Below are 18,335 nucleotides of genomic sequence, written 5' to 3' on the forward strand. Positions count from 1 at the left end.
TTCACATGTAACAGATGGTTTAGGTATAATATAATATAATAGAAACAATGCAACATGCAGGTCAGACAATGCGCAAGATTTGCAAACATAATTATTAACTGGGGTTTTTCTATGTGGTGGGACCATGGTCTAACATTAGTGCTCTTGCTTCTCTACTGCTAACCAGACATACATTGGTGCACATGTGTGCACGTATAAGAATTTACACAACATTCTGATTTAATTGTTTTATGTAGGCTATGTTTAGTTTCAATGTTTAAATGGCTCAACGTTTCGTTTACACGACAGTGGCGCCTTACCCATACTTTTATTAAATAAAATAGGGTGCTAGATGCTAGTAAAGAGTCCTGTCAGGCTGTCAGTCCTCTCCTACGTTAAGTAACGTTATCTACTATTAAATATTAACCCCTATAAATATAACCACTAACTCGTAACAGACGTAACTCCTAACTAATAAAGTCCAAATTACCAACATCTAACTCTTTCCACCAGCCTAATGTAACGTACCTTGTTTTTTAGTGGAGGATTGTTTATTAGTTTTGAAAATAACGTGTCCGTTTAGGCTCAAATCCGTAACCCTTATTTTTTATTACACAGAATTTATTTTTCAACGGTTAAGATGCCAAAGAAAAACAAAACAGATCCTGATGCTGTAACTGATGTACAGAATGGTGCAAAACCGGTAGAAAAAAAGACTAAGAAGAAGAAAAATTCAAAGAAATCGTTTTTCGAAGAATTGCAGGAAGATGACGTGACAAAAGAGGAAGCTGTTGTTGAAAAGGAGAAACCTGCCAGAAATAAAAGATCAAAAGCACCAGCTAAGGATTTGGTTCAAGATATGAAGCAGGTTACTATTTCAGAGAGGAGTAAGGAGGAAAGAGAGGAAAATGAGGAGGAGGAAGAGCAAATTCAGGATTTTACTCATGAAGATGGTCCTGTGAATGAGGAGCTGGAAGCAGACGAAGAATTAATGAAAAATATGACGAGGAAAGAAAGGAAGAAGTATTTGAAGGATTTGCAATACAAGAAGCAACTTGCAGAGATGGAAACTCAAAGGACAAATGACGAGCTTGGAAACTTCTCTGTTTCTGAGCAAAAGTCGTCCAGTTCAGCACAAACTTATGAAAACACATCTGATATTAAAATTGAGAGTTTCTCCATTGCTGCTAAAGGTAAAGATTTATTAAAAAATGCAAATCTAACAATAGTTGCAGGAAGGAGGTATGGCTTGTTGGGACCTAATGGAAAAGGCAAGACGACCCTGCTACGACATATAGCAGCTCGAAAACTTTCAATTCCCGCTCACATTGATATATTATATTGTGAACAAGAAGTAAAAGCAGATGAGACGCCTGCTATTGAAGCTGTTCTCAATGCTGATACTGAAAGGTTAAGACTACTTAAGCTTGAAAAGGAACTCACAGCAAGACAAATGAAAGGAGATTTGTCTGTCCAGGATGATTTGAAAAAGTTATATGAGGATATGGAAGCCATTGGTGTTGATTCTGCTGAGTCCAGAGCTCGGAGGATTCTTGCTGGTCTTGGGTTTACGGCTTCCATGCAAAAACGTGCAACTCATGATTTCTCAGGTGGTTGGAGAATGAGAGTTTCTCTTGCTAGGGCTTTATTTTTAGAGCCGACTTTGTTGCTACTTGATGAACCTACCAACCATTTGGATTTGAACGCTGTGATTTGGTTGGATAATTACTTGCAAAACTGGAAGAAGACGTTGCTTGTAGTTTCCCACGACCAGGCTTTCTTAAATAATGTTTGTACGGATATTATTCATTTAGAAGACCTGAAACTAAATCCTTATCGAGGGAATTACTCCCAGTTTAAGAAAATGCACGAGCAGAGGTTAAGGGAAAGAATGAAGGATTACGAGAAGCAGGAAAAGAAGTTGAAAAGTTTAAAAGCGCACGGTTCATCCAAAGTAGCTGCGGAAAAAAAGCAGAAAGAAGCTCTGACAAGAAAGCAGGAGAAAGGACAAAAAAGAGGAGCATCTGTGATGGTGGAGAGTGTGGATACAACTACAGAACTTATCACCAAACCAAGAGAATATGTTGTGAAGTTTTCATTCCCCGACCCTCCTACACTAAGCCCTCCTATCCTTGGTCTACATAATGTCGACTTCGCATACGAAAACCAACCTCCTCTGTTCAAAAATATCGACTTTGGTATTGATATGGATTCACGGATAGCTATAGTTGGGCCTAATGGTGTAGGTAAATCAACTCTGCTGAAACTACTGTGTGGTTACCTGGAGCCAACTGTTGGCGAGTCCAGAAGAAATCCTCGTCTTCGTTTTGCTTATTACAGTCAGCATTCTGCTGATCAGTTGGATTTGGACAAATCTGCCACACAATATCTCAGGGATAAGTTCAACTTAGACTACCAAGCTTCAAGAAAAAGGCTTGGCTCTGTTGGCTTGGTCAGCCATGCTCATGAAATTCCTATTCGGGATTTGAGTGGAGGACAAAAAGCAAGAGTTGCATTAGCTGAGTTAATTTCTTACGCACCAGATATTTTAATTCTTGATGAACCAACTAACAATCTTGATCTTGAATCCATAGATGCGCTTGCTGCTGCTATTAATCAGTACAAAGGTGGGGTCCTTATTGTTTCTCACGACGCTCGACTTATAACAGAAACCGACTGCACTTTATGGGTCGTGGAAAGCCAAACTGTCAATCAAATCGAAGGTGACTTTGATGATTATAAACAAGAAATATTGGAATCTTTGGGAGAAGAGGTTGTTCAAAATAAACAGTAAATTTATGCGTGATTGTTGATTTTCTGTTTAGGTGAAATTTGCAAAGTTTATTGTATTTCTTGCTTATTTTGTCACTTAAATTATTGTTTGTTTTCTGGGTACTTTTAAAATTTAGGATAAATGCAATGTATCACAATTTAGTGTGTATGTATGTAAAATTTTTTCAGTTGGATTTTGAATTGTTTAGAATGCATAAGATATTGATGCAATCAAAATGTTATCTATTTTAATATGTTATTTTCAAAATGTTTCTCAAAACTTTTTTTATTCAGTTAAAAATGTTAAAATGTAGAAACAGAAAACAGATGCATTTGTATATCAGTTGAAGGATTGTGTATTTCCTTTTTCATGTGTGGTGAATAATTTAGACAAAGCTTTACAATAAGAGAATAAAGACAACCAATGTTTACATACTTTTGTTCCATGCAGAGTAAAAACTAAATAAGTTTTAAAATGGATGAGATTGAAAATGAAATAATATCCAAAAAACTTCCAAGAAAAAAGTATTTTCGTCAGCGAGCCCATTCCAACCCACTTGGGGACCACAATGTAGAATACCCCATCTCACCCAGGACTATGGATTGGTCAAAACATTATCCAGCTTACTTTGTTAATGAAAAAAGCGAGAATAACGAGATGGAAAGTGACGACATGACAGTGAGTAGCATAATGTGTTATAGTGTTTTCAACTTTCTACATCTGATCTGAACACAGTTTGATATTTAGGGCATCTTGTATGAATTTGTTCTTAATATATGGTAACACCAAATGTTGTATTCTATCTTAGTGATTTTTACGTTGTCAGTTCCCAGTATGGCTTCTCAGTGATAACAATTTAAGTAATGCATGCATATGCATAGTGTGCTAATTAAAACACAACTGCCTAATGCTATCTTTATACTTGAATAAGAGACCAACAAAGCCATTTAGGCGAAATATATTTCTCTATTATTTATATTATTCAATTTTGCTGGATTTGTTTTTTGTCTGTTTGTATTTTGTAGCACCAGATCCTGATCCTGCGTAACACTTACACAAAACAGCTGTATATTTAAAATAACACTTTTTTTACTTACAATACATTCTATTTTAGGCTCGTAAAGTAGAAGTTCTTGACATCGGTTGTGGGTACGGCGGATTGTTAATTGCATTGTCAAGGTTGTTGCCGGATACTCTCATAACTGGCATGGAGATTCGCGTTAAGGTTAGGTAGTTTGTTTTAATGAAGTTGAATGAATGTACATGCTGGCACAATGGTAGCAGCGCCGAGCCTTGAACTCACAACCTAAGGTTTACCAAATGTGCCACAGCGCGGTAGTTAGCTGTGTAAAAATATCATCCGTTAATTATACTTCTGCATGGGTGTTTTAGATAGTTTTGTTCTAATATTTGACTCAATGTACTGACTGCATGTATATGCTCCCCCAATGGTAGCTACGTCGAGCCTTGAACCTAAAACCTTGGGGTTGAAAGCATGGGCAGTGACCAAATATGCCACGGTGCGGGTAGTTAACTGTGTTGAAATATCATAACGTTATTAATTTTCTGCCTGTTTGTTTAACTTAAAGTTGGAACGTGTTTAATATGTGGCAGGTATCAGATTATGTACAGGAAAGGATCCAAGCTTTAAGGAAGGCCCATGTTGAAACTAAGGAGTTTCAAAATGTTGCTTGCATCAGAACGAACGCTATGAAATACTTACCCAACTTCTTTTCAAAAGGCCAGTTAAAAAAAGCCTTCATTCTTTTTCCTGACCCCCATTTTAAAAAGCAGAAGCATAAATGGCGTATCGTTAGTTCTACTCTCCTAGCAGAGTATGCTTATATTCTTTGCCAAGGAGGTCTTCTATACACCATTACCGATGTATTAGAAGTACATGAATGGATGGTAAAACACTTTTCTGAACATCCTTTATTTGACCGTGTTGATGACCACGAACTAAAGGACGATGCTTGTTATCAAGCTATGTTCGTTAGCACAGAAGAAGGGAAAAAAGTAGCGCGAAACAACGGCGAAAAATACCCTGCGGTTTTTAGACGAAATGATTTTGGTTTTGCTGGAAAATCTTCTTGATGCCAAATCCCGAATCATGCAATTGTTATTTCTTACGTTGTTTACATTCCCGAAAATGGAATCCAATAAAAATAATGATGTCTTCATATTGGCGGAAGTCTTAGCTTTACAAGTTATATTGGTATAGATATGCTAAATAAAAGCATGTAACTTGATTATCTGGCTGTGGTGGAGCAACGATAGTCGTTATAACAGGAGCGTTCGGTGTTATAAAACCTTGTTTAACTTTTGAGTAGTTATGATCTGTTTTATAAAATCATTCGTAACTTTGTGGCTGGTTTTTGAATTGGTAAACTGTTTTAAGGTATCTAACATTTGCATAGCACATAAGAACAACGAGGTTGGAGCAAATGCTGTTCGGTGTCTCATCTAAGGACAAATACGTCCACAACGATATATTGCGCCATGTTCTTTGTACCTGAATCTTTCGATCCAGAGGCGAACTCTGTTGCCACGTGTAACGCGGCTCCGACTGGTTTAGTATGAGACTTTTCAATATAATTTCCCATACCGTTTTGTGGTCATCAAAAACATTCGAACAGTTATAAAACCGTATTCTCACAACTCCTATATTGACCGTTGTTAATTGTTTAAAAGAAAAATGGTTACCCCTCTTTTACCCCACAGTACTATAGTAGGATGGGGGAAGATGGGACACACTTTCATTTTATTTTCTCACTAATTTTGATTGTAAACAAAGAATCATAAAACCCTATCCTCCCGACTCCCAAATACCGTTGTTAATTGTTTAAAATACGATCAGGATATTTAGATATTATGTGTTCAATGTGTCCAATCTTCCCTCACTTTACTATATATACTATATAGTTTTTTTACCAATGTATTAATGCATCTTTACATGGCATCAAGCTGAGTAGAATAGATCCCCGAATACAATCGTCCACTCATATTTTATAAGATTATATTTCAACCGCTTCAAAATTTCAACAGCGGTTGCGCGAAACACGTATAGTGGTATAATACAAATCGACGAAAAAAACGAACATACAAACTTTGCTGGGGCGTAAAGCTAAAAATATCCCACAATTTTTTGCAGGTCGTGCCCGTGTTTCGCCTCTTAGGTAGTTTCTCTCTTAGAAATAGTTATACGCCTTTAGTGAAGATACGATGATAAAAATAAACCACAGCGTGAAAAGAAAGATTCCACTCGCCCACTTAACCCGAGTGCTCCCACCGAGTTCCCCGCCAAGTACGTACCTCCTGAAAATTACAATTGTTAGTACAATTTGACATAAAGCTTACTCTTTGTTTTAATATTGTGTTTATATTTCGCATTGTAGTTTGAACGGCGATTGTTTTCTTGGGTAATGGGCCAGTTCTGGCCACAATCCTACACGACTCGAGGCATACCACGAAGCGGGACCTTACCCACATAGAGTAGAATATATAATTTGAACAGCGATAGTTTTGAAAGAAATGGGCCAATTCCGGCCTAAATCGCCACGCCGCGGATCCTCACCCACATAGAATAGTTTGAACGACTAACCTTAATATTAGGAGCACAACACAAACTGCCCCAAAGGAATCGAACAAAGTAACAGCAAAGTCGAGTCCGTCGGTATCTACGATATATTGGCCTCCTTTTACAGCGAAATACATCGTCCGTATGACCCAGGGCAAACCAAGGCCAAGAAACACATTCACGCTGTTAAAATAAAGTGTCGATTATTGTCCTAGGTTCGATTATGCGTATAGTTTGAGAGAAAGTGATGTTTTTATATTTTCTACCAGAATGGAAGAGCAAATAAAAGTTATTATTGTTGTGCTGTCAATCAAAGTCAGTCAACTGTGCAGTCAAAGTTTTCGGGAGTGAACACGAAGAACGCATAATAAGTAAAAGATACATTATAATAATTACCCCAATGTAACTAAAAAAAAACGATTTTACCGTAATTTCCTGATGTTTTTAAATTTCAATGAAAAACAACATAAAAAACATTGAAAAACATTATATTCACACTGTTTCAAACAGCCTACCTATTACTCCCTGTTATATTCCCAATAGAAGCATCAGCATAATCATCTTGTAAAGCTGCTGTTCTTGAAGCAATTGTATCTGGCAAACTTGTTCCAAGCGCAATGATCGTTATCCCAGTAACTTGTGTTTTTAATGTCGCCACACATCCCAACAGATGTCCAAGCTGAAATCGTTGGAAGCACGTTTAACGTAGAAAATAAGCGAGAATGAACGAATGTAATATTATCCTCGCGTGGCCGGAAAACGACAGTCGTTATAACACTTATGTTCTGTTCCATATACACTTCTTGCCGCTTGGTGGTGATGTTTTTTTTATATCGCCGAGTTCAGACAGCCCGTTATCTTGCATAAGGACACATACGCCCTGAACTGCAGCAGCGACGAGCCTTGAACCATCACCCGTTGGATACAGGCGATCGTGGAATATAAGCTAAGGCTTCACGGTATTACCTGTTCTATAATAGCTGTCAGGCAACCAATCATTAGAAGAGATATGATGAAGGCAGGAAATCCTCCATAGGCATGACGTGTAGGTGCAAGTGCAAATACAATTTTCCACGGCATTGAAATGGCGTGCATGAGAAAGTCCGTATTGGAAGGCGGGGATTCGTTACCGTAGTCGTCCATCTCACCCCCGACTATCATCGCACTAGGATAAAAACGCATTTTATATACTGCTGCCGCCAGGCATATTAACCTGTGTTTTGACTCTTTATCAAGAATCTTGCTTACCGACGTTTAAACATCCTTATTTATGAGCCAAAGCCGATGGGAAATTTAAACCTCACTAATTTTTGCCAATTAAGAAAGGTAAATTTCACGAAAACCTAACTTTGTGCTAAGCTATAAAGCATAATTTGTTCTATTCTATGTGAGTGAGGTGTCATGCCATTGGTCTTCGGATTTAGGCCTCGTTTGCTCCATTACCCCAAAAACATAGATTGTACTCACTTTCGAATTTGGCCCACCCATGTTGTGTCGTTTTCATCGATCAAGACTCGACTCATGCTGTTGATTCCTAATCAAGATTGAACAAAAATAAATAGATTAAAGAATATGAAACAGAAAACGCGTGTTATAACAACTGTCGTTGCTCCGCCGTGCCAGTATAAAGACTTACTCTCGCATGGCAACGACAGTCGTTATTAATGTACAACGTTTGTAATAAACGTAGTGAGGATGCGGTTCTTTAATTACGTAAATATTTTCTTTGTTTACTACCAAATGGGACGTAAAAAAAATTGATAACAAATGATATCTTATCCTAAACCTATCCCACTATATCTTGTCCGAACGCTATAAATAACGTTTACGCCTTTTATCCGAAATATTTTAAACTTTTTCCGATCGTGATCGAAGAGACGAAATAAATGTCATTCATCTCCTTACCTCCAGCTTCAAGGTTGATATTCACCACTGCCGCACTATGTTCTCCGAGATGCGAACCTTGGCTTGGATTTCGTAGAATTATCACGAAGTTCTTTGTCTCCTAGAATTGTAAACAAAGTGTTCTTAATGATCCTTTAATGGGTTATCTTGTTTTAAAACCGTAGTATATTTCCCACGTTTCGTTTGATTTCACTTGTCGGTAGGAAGCGAAAAAGAGCTAAAGCAGACGTGTATGTCGAATCATTGGTAAATTTCACCCACGCTTTATTAAGCGGGTAAAACCGCCTGAATGGTAGCCTATACTTGTAAACTGTAACCGCATTTTTACCGTTCTGTTTTATGGCAAAAAAATGGTAATTTCAACGCCTTTCGTTTATTTTAATCTCACACATATCGGTACCCACATAGTACTTACTGTAATATCTTTATTTATCTCGATCGTGATTACTTTAGAAGTTTCCTGATGTTTAAACTCAAGTTTCCCGCTTGTATGAACATAGTCTACACCGAGATCCATGGTTTCACCGCCATGTGCTGTCCCGTCACTTCGAGTGATGGATATCGTTAATTACATCGTATAATAAGTCTCATATAACATTACAATGACTTGCAACAAACATACAGCAATTGAGACGCTGTGCGTGCTGCTCCCAAGTAACGACATTTATGTCATGTTAAAAATACAAACCCAGTATCGGGTTTCTTATGTTGGACAATACGTACAATAGCTTTGTGAATATATAGTCCAACATTGTGCGTGTACTTACATGGTTGCGTAATGTACAAAGACGACCCCGTCGCTCCCGCACTGACGCAACACTGTTGCGCTGACTTCCCCCTTTTCCATATCAGCGTAAAGTTGAGATGTTTCTAGAACAAAATCGCCGGGCTCTGTGGGCAAAACATGGAACAGATGTTACGCTGCATTATATATTCGATTTGAAAAGGAGACTCACGGTGCCATTTAGGCAAAATATATACAGTACCGTGAGGTAAGATGGGACACCTTTAGCACATAATATCCAAATATTCTGACCGTGTTTTAAACAACTAACAATAGTCTATTGAAGTCGTACCGTTTTATAAATCTTTAAATGTTATTTTTTACCACCAAATAGGACGAGAAAATAGAAAGAAAATGTGTTTTTAATCAAAAACCAGCAAATGAAAAAGTTGTGTCAGTAATAAAATAAACCCGTAGATAATTGTATTCAACCTTGTATACGTACTATCATCGTCAATAATGGTGACTCTAGAAACAGAAGGATCTCCAAGCGTTGCATCCCCACTTGGGTTCTTGAGTATGACGTAAAAATCCGTGTCCGGATAATATTGATCGTCGTTGATGATCGGAATCGAGATTGATTGAACATAGGTGTCTTCAGGAAAGATCTGCACCACGCAAAAGATTAATTTCTGAATGCATGCCTTATCGATTCGTAAATCTGAGCGTCTCCTTACCAATGTTCCAGATGTGTATTTAAAATCCTTGTTTATCTTGGCTGTCCCTTCCCTGGTCTCATAATCCACCGATATAACGCCTGGCATTATCTGTGTGTCGAACTTCCCGTTCGCATTCGTAGTTGGGATTACGGTTTGGCCTTTCGGTCTAAAAATAACAAAAACTAAAATAAATCCGCAACCTTTTACCAACACATTAGTGGGTTGGGGTAAGACAAGACACCTTTAGCACATAATATCCAAAGTCCTGATCGGTCCATGGAAGTCGTAAAGATACGGAACATTCAAAGAATTATAAAATCGTATCCTCGGCTTCCATAGAACGTTGTTAATTGTTTAAAACACGATCAAAATATTTAAATATTATGAGCTAACTGTGTCCCATCTTACCCCAAAGTACTGTAACACTAGTTGGGGTATATATCCCATCTTACCCCATAGTACTATAAGACTAGTTGGGGGTAATGGCCAATCCCGGCCTATTTCCAATGTCATGCAATGAGAGCTTACCCACATAACACCACTAACCTTTTCCTACGATGCAACAAAACATCGATGGTTAATTCTCCCGCACTTTCCAATGTTGAATATGCAGAGGAAGCAAAAGCAACATTCCCACTTGACTCGTCTGCACATAATGTAAATATCTATAAATCAGTGGTTCTTAACCTTTCTCTTTATTTTTTTTGATGCCCAAATGAAGAAAACTGCACTTATGCGCTGACGTGTCACCCAAGCAAATGGTTCTTAACCTTTTCTTGCTTTACCCTTTTCAAATCACCAACAATTTATCGAACTTCCCTTTAGACTTACTTATGTAATAAAATCACTGTATTCTTCTATTTCTAATACCACCTTGTTCTCGGCTATTCTTGTTTTTATAGAGTAGACCTAACCAAGCTTAATAATACAGCACCCCCGCACCCCCTATAGGATCAGTTCTATAGTTAAGAAACCCTAATCCAGATGAATGTATCGACATTAAAATCAAAAACTCAGATACCACACACAGCGCCGTGCCGTTAAGAATTATTTTAACTTTTGTCGCGTTTTAGTTTACTGCCATGCCTCACAAACAACACACACAAACAACATTTACGGCGTTTCTTACCCAACATGTCCATTGTAATTGGGTACGCTTAAAATAGAAAGGTATTATAGGAGTGTTATACATGGAAAATATTTATAACGTCAAACTTACAAAACTAATGCAATTTATGTTCAAAAAACACGGATTTTCTGGTCAGTTTGCCATGTTCGTATTGAAAATATTACCAGAACTGTTTCTATATTATTAGAACTGTTTCTATTTTTTTACAATGGATAAAGTTGCTGTATAGTTTTATAATACAAAACAAATGCAAGTTATTACAATTGTTAAATTGTTTCCACTATTTTACCTTGAATAGCGTTATTGTTGCTGTATAGTTTTCTTATCGAAGCAATTTTCGAAACAACCGAGAGTAGTTTTGGATCATTCACCGGCAGCTTTGGAGACGGTTGCAAATTTAAATTAATTGGTTTTCTCTTGCGGCCGCCAATCGACCAAATGGCTGCGTGGCGAAATCTGAGTCGAATAACAGAGTTTTCGTTATGCTAGAGCTAGATAACAGATAGCCTGGTCGCTTTACGTCATATATACATAGGTGGCCTTGTGGGGGTAATTGATGGTCAAATCAGACCTAGATACCAGGTCCTTGGCTAGGGCCCAACCCACATAGAGTATAGTAGAGTGGGGCAAGATGGGACACCTTTTCTTTCTATTTTCTCGTCACATTTGGTAGTAAAAAAAGAACGTTCAAAGAAATATAAATCCGTATCCTCACAACTCCCATAGACCGCCATTATTTGTTTAAAACATGGTCAGGATGTTTGGATATTATGTGCTAAAGGTGTCCCACCTTCCCCCACACGACTATATGCAAGTTAGATAGTCAAATAGGTTTGCAGTGCAAAAAACACAATTTAAATATGGAAAATGGCATTAACATAAATGAGAACGTGTTCTGTTTACCGTCGATATACTTTATGGTTTGATTGAACGATTATCAATTTGACCGGATATTCGAATGTTTGTTTCCTGTTTATGTCAAATATAAAACGCATCTGCAGTAGTTAGCATAATCCGAGAGCAATCAAAATTATATTGGCAGTCTTCCTGTGTGGCAGTTTTTTTGCGTTTTCTGGCTAGTTTTAGCGTTTGATGTTTGTTAAAACGAATATTACAAACACGTGAATTTCGTGTTTGTAAGAAAACACTATTAAGTAAATTAATTAACGGAAGAGGAATTTCAATAAAATATTATGTTTCGTAAGGACAGAAAAAGATTGTTCGGTTTTAAATTAATTTCATTGTGAACTCAGTTTATTTCATATGATGAGCCTTTATTTGCACTGAGGGTGTAAAAAAATTTAGATACGAATTTGAGTTACAAGCTCCATGAAATGCACTTCGAAAATTGTTAACCGCATTCTATGCTAAGAGGTAGTAAATTTACAGAACACCAGAAAACGATATAACATGCGGAAAAATCAATATACGGAACGAAATTTCGCTTCAACTAATCGCTCTCGAAATCGCGAATCAGCGATTTACCGCTAAGTAAGAGAAGCGTGATTAAAAACGTTCTCGTGTGTTTCACCATTATGATGTGGTCGATTCTAGCGGGAGTTCTTTATTAGAAACAGAAGTTTCTACAACCGAAACTAAACTGTAGCCTATATAGTAGGATGGGGGAAAGCGGGACGCCTTTTTATTCCATTTTCTCATTCTACGAAAGTGCAAACTATGGCTTTTAATGTACATTAGAAGATCCAGCAATATATATATATATATGTGTGTGTGTGTGAAGCCCGGTTAAGGTTTATATTGCGAAATATTCAGCCATACCTTGCCCTTGCAAACGCTCTGTAAGCGGGTTCAGGCTCCACTTGTCTTCTCTCGCTTTCTTTTCTTCCGTTATCCTTCTTGGATATACTTGCCAACTCAATCGCTCTACATGCAAAGTTGGTACGTTAAGTAAACATAATAATGTCCAGCGCCGCGTGGAATAACCCAGTGGTCACTAATGGGTTGTCTAAATTGTAAGTCATGTACAAAATGAAACAATCACCCACAAAGTAGCAAACGGCATAAATCGTAAGCGGGCACGAAGTGTATGAAACAGAACACTCGTATCATAACTACTGTCATTGCCCTGCCACACGAAGATAAAACTGTTAACTGCTGTTTGTAAAATCTGGGACAACAAAATGATAACTGGATTGCAATTCATTCAAGGTAAATATTTTTTGTTTACATCGGATTTGGTTTAGACATTGACTTGAATAAATGTCTTTAGTATCGAACGACTTCTTAGCTTGCATTGGTTTATAATACGATAACTCGTTTTAACACATTGTGTTTCAAAAATTGCATTCTAAAAAATCTACACAACGCAAAAGCCATACAAACCCAAAAAAATAAGAGAATTTGTTGTTAAAAATAAGAAAGAAAATTATGATTTGATTTTAGAGATATAGAGAATGTATAAAGATTGAGAGTTGAGTTGTGTGGAAATAAGTCCCGTAAATAACAAAAACAACTGTTCAACGAAAAAGTATATGTTTGGCCACTTTTTAAGTGCCCAACAAGAACAACGCTTTGGCGAAAAAGTATCATGGTCACTTTCGCGCTCAATAAGAACAACTGTTTGGCGAAAAAGTATCTATATACGGCCATATACGTTGCTCAATGAGTTTATAATGTTAAACTTACGCTGGATTAGTAGGTGCGGCGATAGAAACACGACGTATATGTCGTTTAAGGGCAGGACTGCCCATGTTTGGCGTTCCACCGCAGATATCTCCATTAGAAACAGAACAAACACCTTCACTGTTAATTGAAAGTTAGTAAAGCAAACTGTTTGTTATATTTGCTTAACACTGTTAGTGTTTAGTTGTTACATAATGTTAGACTATACATAATGTTAAGTATACCACGCCGTTAGTTTACAAACACATAATTTTAGTAATGCTATTCATTCACTCAAAATATATTCTGCTACTTCTGCTACCAGGCATATTGTAAACAATCTTTTAGCAGACGAAACGTCGGAAATACACTACGATTTTTTATACCCAGATAAGCCGCGGAAAGATTATTCATAAACGTGTTAATTTAATTGTTTCGTGCCAAAATACGTAAAATGCCAAACGTACTTTGTCCAGTTCATTTTTCGACTTTTCTCTGGCGATTTCACCCCTACTGCCGAACCTCTCCTAGAAGACAAACCATTGACCATCTGTAAAGGAAAATATTGATGTTTTTTTTAAATGTTAAAATTTTTAAGATTCTAGCCTATATACAGTATATAAGATTTCAACCACAATAGGTCCACTGCTTCACCGGTTATAAAAAGTATCACTTGGATTGTCCCATTCTTTCCATTCTATTCTATAAAACTTAAGTTTACAGGTACTAAGTTGAAAAAAGCAAGGGTAGTATAGTAAAAATGGGACAAAGTCGGAAATAAAACACCTTTTCATTCTGTTTTTCGTATCATTTGGTAAAAGAAACAAAGAACATTCAATGATTTATAAACCGTACCCTCAGCACGGCTTACATAGACCGTTGTTAAATGTTTAAAACACGATCAGGATATCGGATACTATGTATAGTAGGGTGGGGGAAGATGGGACACCTTTTCATTCTATTTTCTCTTCCTATTTAGTAGTAAACAAAGAAAATTCAAAGAATTATGAAACCGTATCTTCACGACTCCCATAGACCATTGTTAATTGTTTAAAACACAACCAGGATATTTAGATATTCTGTGCTAAAGGTGTCCCATCTTCCCCCATCCTACTATACTAAAGGTGTTTCGGCTATTATATGCTAAAGGTCGGATACTGTATGTGCTAAAGGTCCCCACCCTACTATGTGTCACTTACCGCTGGATCTTCGTCCCTTGGTTTGCTGGCATCTTGTACAGAGTTCTGACCTCGTAACTTATACATCCACCACCCGTTGTCCTGAGCATATGCTGTGATCACCAGCAATGGGAAGAATATAAGAGTCAGCCATGCCTCCCATGGTTCCACCACGTTGGGTGATGTCCATAACATCACACATAGAAGCCACACGTAAGCCAGTAGCGACCACATTGATGTAAGAATAAAAACCCCTGAAAGATAAAGTTTTATTGCGTGGGGTTAGAAATATACCAGGCGTGATCACGTTGCCTTTATAGGCGCATGTGTCCTTGGGCAAGACACTTAACTTCTCCAACCCAGTGGTCACTAATGGGTTATCTAAGTTGTCAGCCACACACAAAAATACATAGAAAACCCCCCTCTCATCCCCAAAACTCGAAAAAGTTACACTCGTAAACAAGCACGCGATGTATATGAAACAGATCACCCCTGTTATAACGATTATTTTTGCCCTTGAAGATAAATGGCTTACATTCATTCATTAAAATCACGGTTCTCTTAAAATCGATTTGCTGCTTGAATATGATCCAAGTATAACAATGTATGCATTCAAAGAGGAATTAAACGTCCAATTTGTCGCGGTTAACTGTCTGCCTATATACAGGCATACACCATGTTATGAATAATACATAAGAATGCGAATTATGGGCGATGAAATGGGTATGAAAATAAATGCAAAAGTTTTTCAAGAAATTTACAATTTCGAACAATTTTAGTCTATAAATAAATTATAATTATATTCGATCAAGTAAAGTATTATTTCACAAGCTACTTATATAAGTCTGCTCTTGCGGTTTTACTTTATGTGGAATCGTTTTGATGAATTAAATATGAGTGTAAGATAATATAAACGCTTCCCATTATATATTCAATGGCCCTTTATAATTTATTGCAAAAAAACTCCAATTGTTACAATTTAAATTTAATCCCATTACCACTATACATAGCTGGTTTTACCTTTGCTCTATATATGGTTATTGCACCAACGAAAACGCCCATTTATAGATGTAGATTCTATTATGTGACGGATTATCGCGTTTGAAATCTTTGTTAATGTTAAATGGACATACCAACGAAAAATCAGGATTTGTGTTTTGAAAGAAATGCTTAAACGTGATCTAAAGATATGACCAAATTTTAAATAACGAAATAGTTTTGCCGATCGCGTCAAAATCGCGAATCAAACCGCTTAAAATAAAGAGAAATCACTCTAAATTTTACGCCCGCGAATAACGGTTGTGTTTCAAAGCTATTGTGATATAGTAGGATGGGGGAAGATGCGACACTTTTAACACATAATATCCAAATATCCTGATCGTGTTTTAAACAATTAACAACGGTCTATGGGAGTCGTCAGGATATGGTTTTATAATTATTACAATTTTCTTTGTTTACTACTAAATTGGACGAGAAAATATAATGAAAAGGTGTCCCATCTTCCCCCACCCTACTGTATAGTTTAAAACGTAAACAGTTGGATTCAGAAGGCCATGCTTTGACGGGACTTATAATGAAAAGCTTTTATTTATATCACAAGAGTTGTCTTGTGTATTCTATTTGCTTTGTCCGCATTGTCACAGTTTCACTACATTCCCTGTCACACAATAAAACAACTTTTCTTTGTATAGCCCTACTGCCGATGTTCATATGTTCATAAAGTCGGACGTGTTTGACTTGGTTAAGTGTTCGGAAAAACCACTGTGCGCTTTGTTTCTAAACACCTCAATCAGTAAATATATAAACTTTATTAGAACAGCGCACAGTGACTTTCCGAACACCCTGTATCCTCCAAATGATAGTGCTAATGCAAAAATGTTTTGCGATATAATCGTAATAGTATATTTCAGACGTTTCATCCAGTCTAAATAACACACGCCACTCTTACACCCGAACACTCACCTAACTCTCTTATGCTTTTATGGCTGGGTGAGGGAACTGAAATAATGCAAATACCAGTTATAACCAACAAGTTAAATGCCGCACTGCCAACTATTGTGTAGAACCCAAGACCTCCGCCCTTCGCTTGGTTTCCACTCAGGATTTCGTTTATAGTTTCCACTGTAGCAAGCAATATCTCGGGTGCACTGCTTCCCAGAGCTAAGAGAGTCAAGTTCGCTACCGTTTCGTTCCAAACCAGAACCTCTTTCTTAGTATTTTCTCCCAGTTCTTCATCCCAAATTATAATCGTCCTCTTTTTGCTTGTAATCACCTGTTGAGCAGAAACAGGTTAATCTTTTTAAAAACATAGTTGTTGTCGCTTTGTTGATGCTTTATTAGTAGCATACCAACCAAAAAACAAAATTTGTATTTTAATAAAAACGCTCAAATGTGATCTAAAGGTACCACCTAAGTTTCAAAATACGGGACAGTGACGTATCTAAAAAGCGAGATAATTTGTAATAATATGGTATATATACGTATTGTTTATGAGAACAACTTATCATGACATGGTATCTGTATTGTTTAATAGCAACATAAGCTCAAGCAAAAGTGTTATATTCTTAAAATGGCATGATTTGGCCCCGAATGTTATATAGTTAGTTGGGGTAAAATGGTCCATTTTCTTTTTATCGTTCTATTTGGTAATAAAAAAGTTAAAATTACAGAGTTATATAGCGTTGTTAATTGTTAAAAACATGATCAGAAAAATCTGGATTATTATTTGCTATCGGTATCAATATTATCTCAAAGTATTAGATATCTATGCAGTTTTCATGCTTTGGTGCAAAATCTATCTTGATTATAACGATTTTCTATCGTTGTTCGGGTAGGGCGACTAATACAAAAGGAACGCTAAAAATCGACACCGCAAAATGTAATCATACATGGTAAAAAAAGCAAACATAGTAAACACAACGTTTGCTACTATTTATTATCTGTTGTTAAGAATACTATATAGTAGGATAGGAGGAAGATAGTATATTTTTTCGTCCCATTTAAACAAAGAACATCAAAAGAATTATAAAACCGTAACCTCGCGACTTTGAAATGCGATCAGGATATTGGGATATACTCTGTGCTAAAGTGTCCCATCTTTCCCCACCCTACTATAATTTATAATGTAATATTAACGTTGGGGGAATTAGCGGTTACACGCAAAGAATAACGGAAACAAAAATAAACGTCTCTCACCTCAATGCTGGTCATGAATACATCGCTACCAATCGCAACCCCAATGAACAGATAAGCTATCGCGATGATATAGATAAACCCTCGAAACCAAGCCGGCCATAAATTTTCCGCGGGTATCAGAAGCCAACTTTGGCAATATGCGTCCGTAAAGTTCCCAGTTTCATCTATAGGGACGTGCTCTACCACGAAACCATTGGAGTAATAGGAGATCACGTCCGTCGTTGCCATCGTTTTTAATTTCTGAAACTACTTAAAAATTAACGCCGTTTCACCAAGTTGTTGGCTGCTACTGTTGTACTCGAAAGTTCATTTTACTTTTGTGATTTGATTTCTTGCTTCATTGATTTATATTCTGGATCAGTATTCACTTAAACAGCTCGTTTTCCACCCTCCACACGGTAACCAGTAAAAATTAGTTAGACTATATCGGCATAGTAGGCTACAGGTTTCCGACTTTCTGTTATGAAAATATATGATCGTCAAAACAGTTCTACTACATGCTGAAGATGAGCGAAAAGTTACTGCGGTAGTTTT

General features: G+C 37.0%; 3 protein-coding genes across 5 annotated transcripts in view; 2 read left to right on the forward strand and 1 right to left on the reverse strand.

The window, feature by feature from the left end:
• Nucleotides 1–3,201, forward strand: part of LOC149737105 (ATP-binding cassette sub-family F member 1-like) — a 39,205-nt gene extending 36,004 nt beyond the window's left edge. Inside the window, exon 2 of the mRNA XM_089876271.1 lies at nt 596–3,201. Coding sequence (XP_089732397.1) covers nt 620–2,773 — 2,154 coding nt within the window. The 5' untranslated portion in view covers nt 596–619 and the 3' untranslated portion in view covers nt 2,774–3,201. The remainder of the gene's footprint in view (nt 1–595) is intronic.
• A 25-nt stretch (nt 3,202–3,226) lies between these two features.
• LOC149737108 (tRNA (guanine-N(7)-)-methyltransferase-like) lies at nt 3,227–5,001 on the forward strand. Its single transcript, XM_089876296.1, has 3 exons — nt 3,227–3,430; nt 3,867–3,977; nt 4,367–5,001. The coding sequence occupies exons 1-3, from the start codon at nt 3,227–3,229 to the stop codon at nt 4,844–4,846; spliced, it is 795 nt and encodes a 264-aa protein (XP_089732422.1). The 3' UTR covers nt 4,847–5,001.
• Nucleotides 5,002–5,751: 750 nt separating this feature from the next.
• LOC149737109 (sodium/calcium exchanger 3-like) lies at nt 5,752–18,335 on the reverse strand. Of its 3 annotated transcripts, XM_089876259.1 has the most exons (19): nt 17,802–18,320; nt 16,569–16,878; nt 14,628–14,860; nt 13,896–13,978; nt 13,453–13,569; nt 12,586–12,690; nt 11,096–11,262; nt 10,807–10,833; nt 10,224–10,323; nt 9,696–9,843; nt 9,464–9,626; nt 9,002–9,125; nt 8,650–8,779; nt 8,235–8,334; nt 7,797–7,863; nt 7,296–7,494; nt 6,845–7,008; nt 6,354–6,512; nt 5,752–6,067 (listed from the first exon to the last, which is right to left on the reverse strand). In XM_089876259.1, the coding sequence occupies exons 1-19, from the start codon at nt 18,027–18,029 to the stop codon at nt 5,941–5,943; spliced, it is 2,751 nt and encodes a 916-aa protein (XP_089732385.1). In that variant the 5' UTR covers nt 18,030–18,320; the 3' UTR covers nt 5,752–5,940. The 3 variants fall into 3 exon arrangements, with proteins under 3 accessions (XP_089732385.1, XP_089732386.1, XP_089732387.1); XM_089876260.1 differs by lacking the exon at nt 10,807–10,833 and having other exon boundaries at nt 17,802–18,335; XM_089876261.1 differs by lacking the exon at nt 13,453–13,569 and having other exon boundaries at nt 17,802–18,332.

Source organism: Ciona robusta, chromosome 4 (assembly GCF_009617815.1).
Source record: "Ciona robusta chromosome 4, ASM961781v2".
NCBI lineage: Eukaryota > Metazoa > Chordata > Ascidiacea > Phlebobranchia > Cionidae > Ciona > Ciona robusta.

What these genes read in the sequence shown, in the direction of transcription:
- LOC149737109 (XM_089876259.1), bottom strand. Translation starts at nt 18,029, where the DNA reads ATGGCAACGACGGACGTGATCTCCTATTACTCCAATGGTTTCGTGGTA. An exon ending in CAACAATAACGCTATTCAAG is followed by an intron (nt 10,834 to 11,095) that starts GTAAAATAGTGG and finishes TTCTATTTTAAG; the next exon opens with CGTACCCAATTACAATGGAC. An exon ending in TTGTTGCATCGTAGGAAAAG is followed by an intron (nt 9,844 to 10,223) that starts GTTAGTGGTGTT and finishes TGTTATTTTTAG; the next exon opens with ACCGAAAGGCCAAACCGTAA.
- LOC149737108 (XM_089876296.1), top strand. Translation starts at nt 3,227, where the DNA reads ATGGATGAGATTGAAAATGAAATAATATCCAAAAAACTTCCAAGAAAA. An exon ending in TGGAAAGTGACGACATGACA is followed by an intron (nt 3,431 to 3,866) that starts GTGAGTAGCATA and finishes ATTCTATTTTAG; the next exon opens with GCTCGTAAAGTAGAAGTTCT. An exon ending in GCATGGAGATTCGCGTTAAG is followed by an intron (nt 3,978 to 4,366) that starts GTTAGGTAGTTT and finishes AATATGTGGCAG; the next exon opens with GTATCAGATTATGTACAGGA.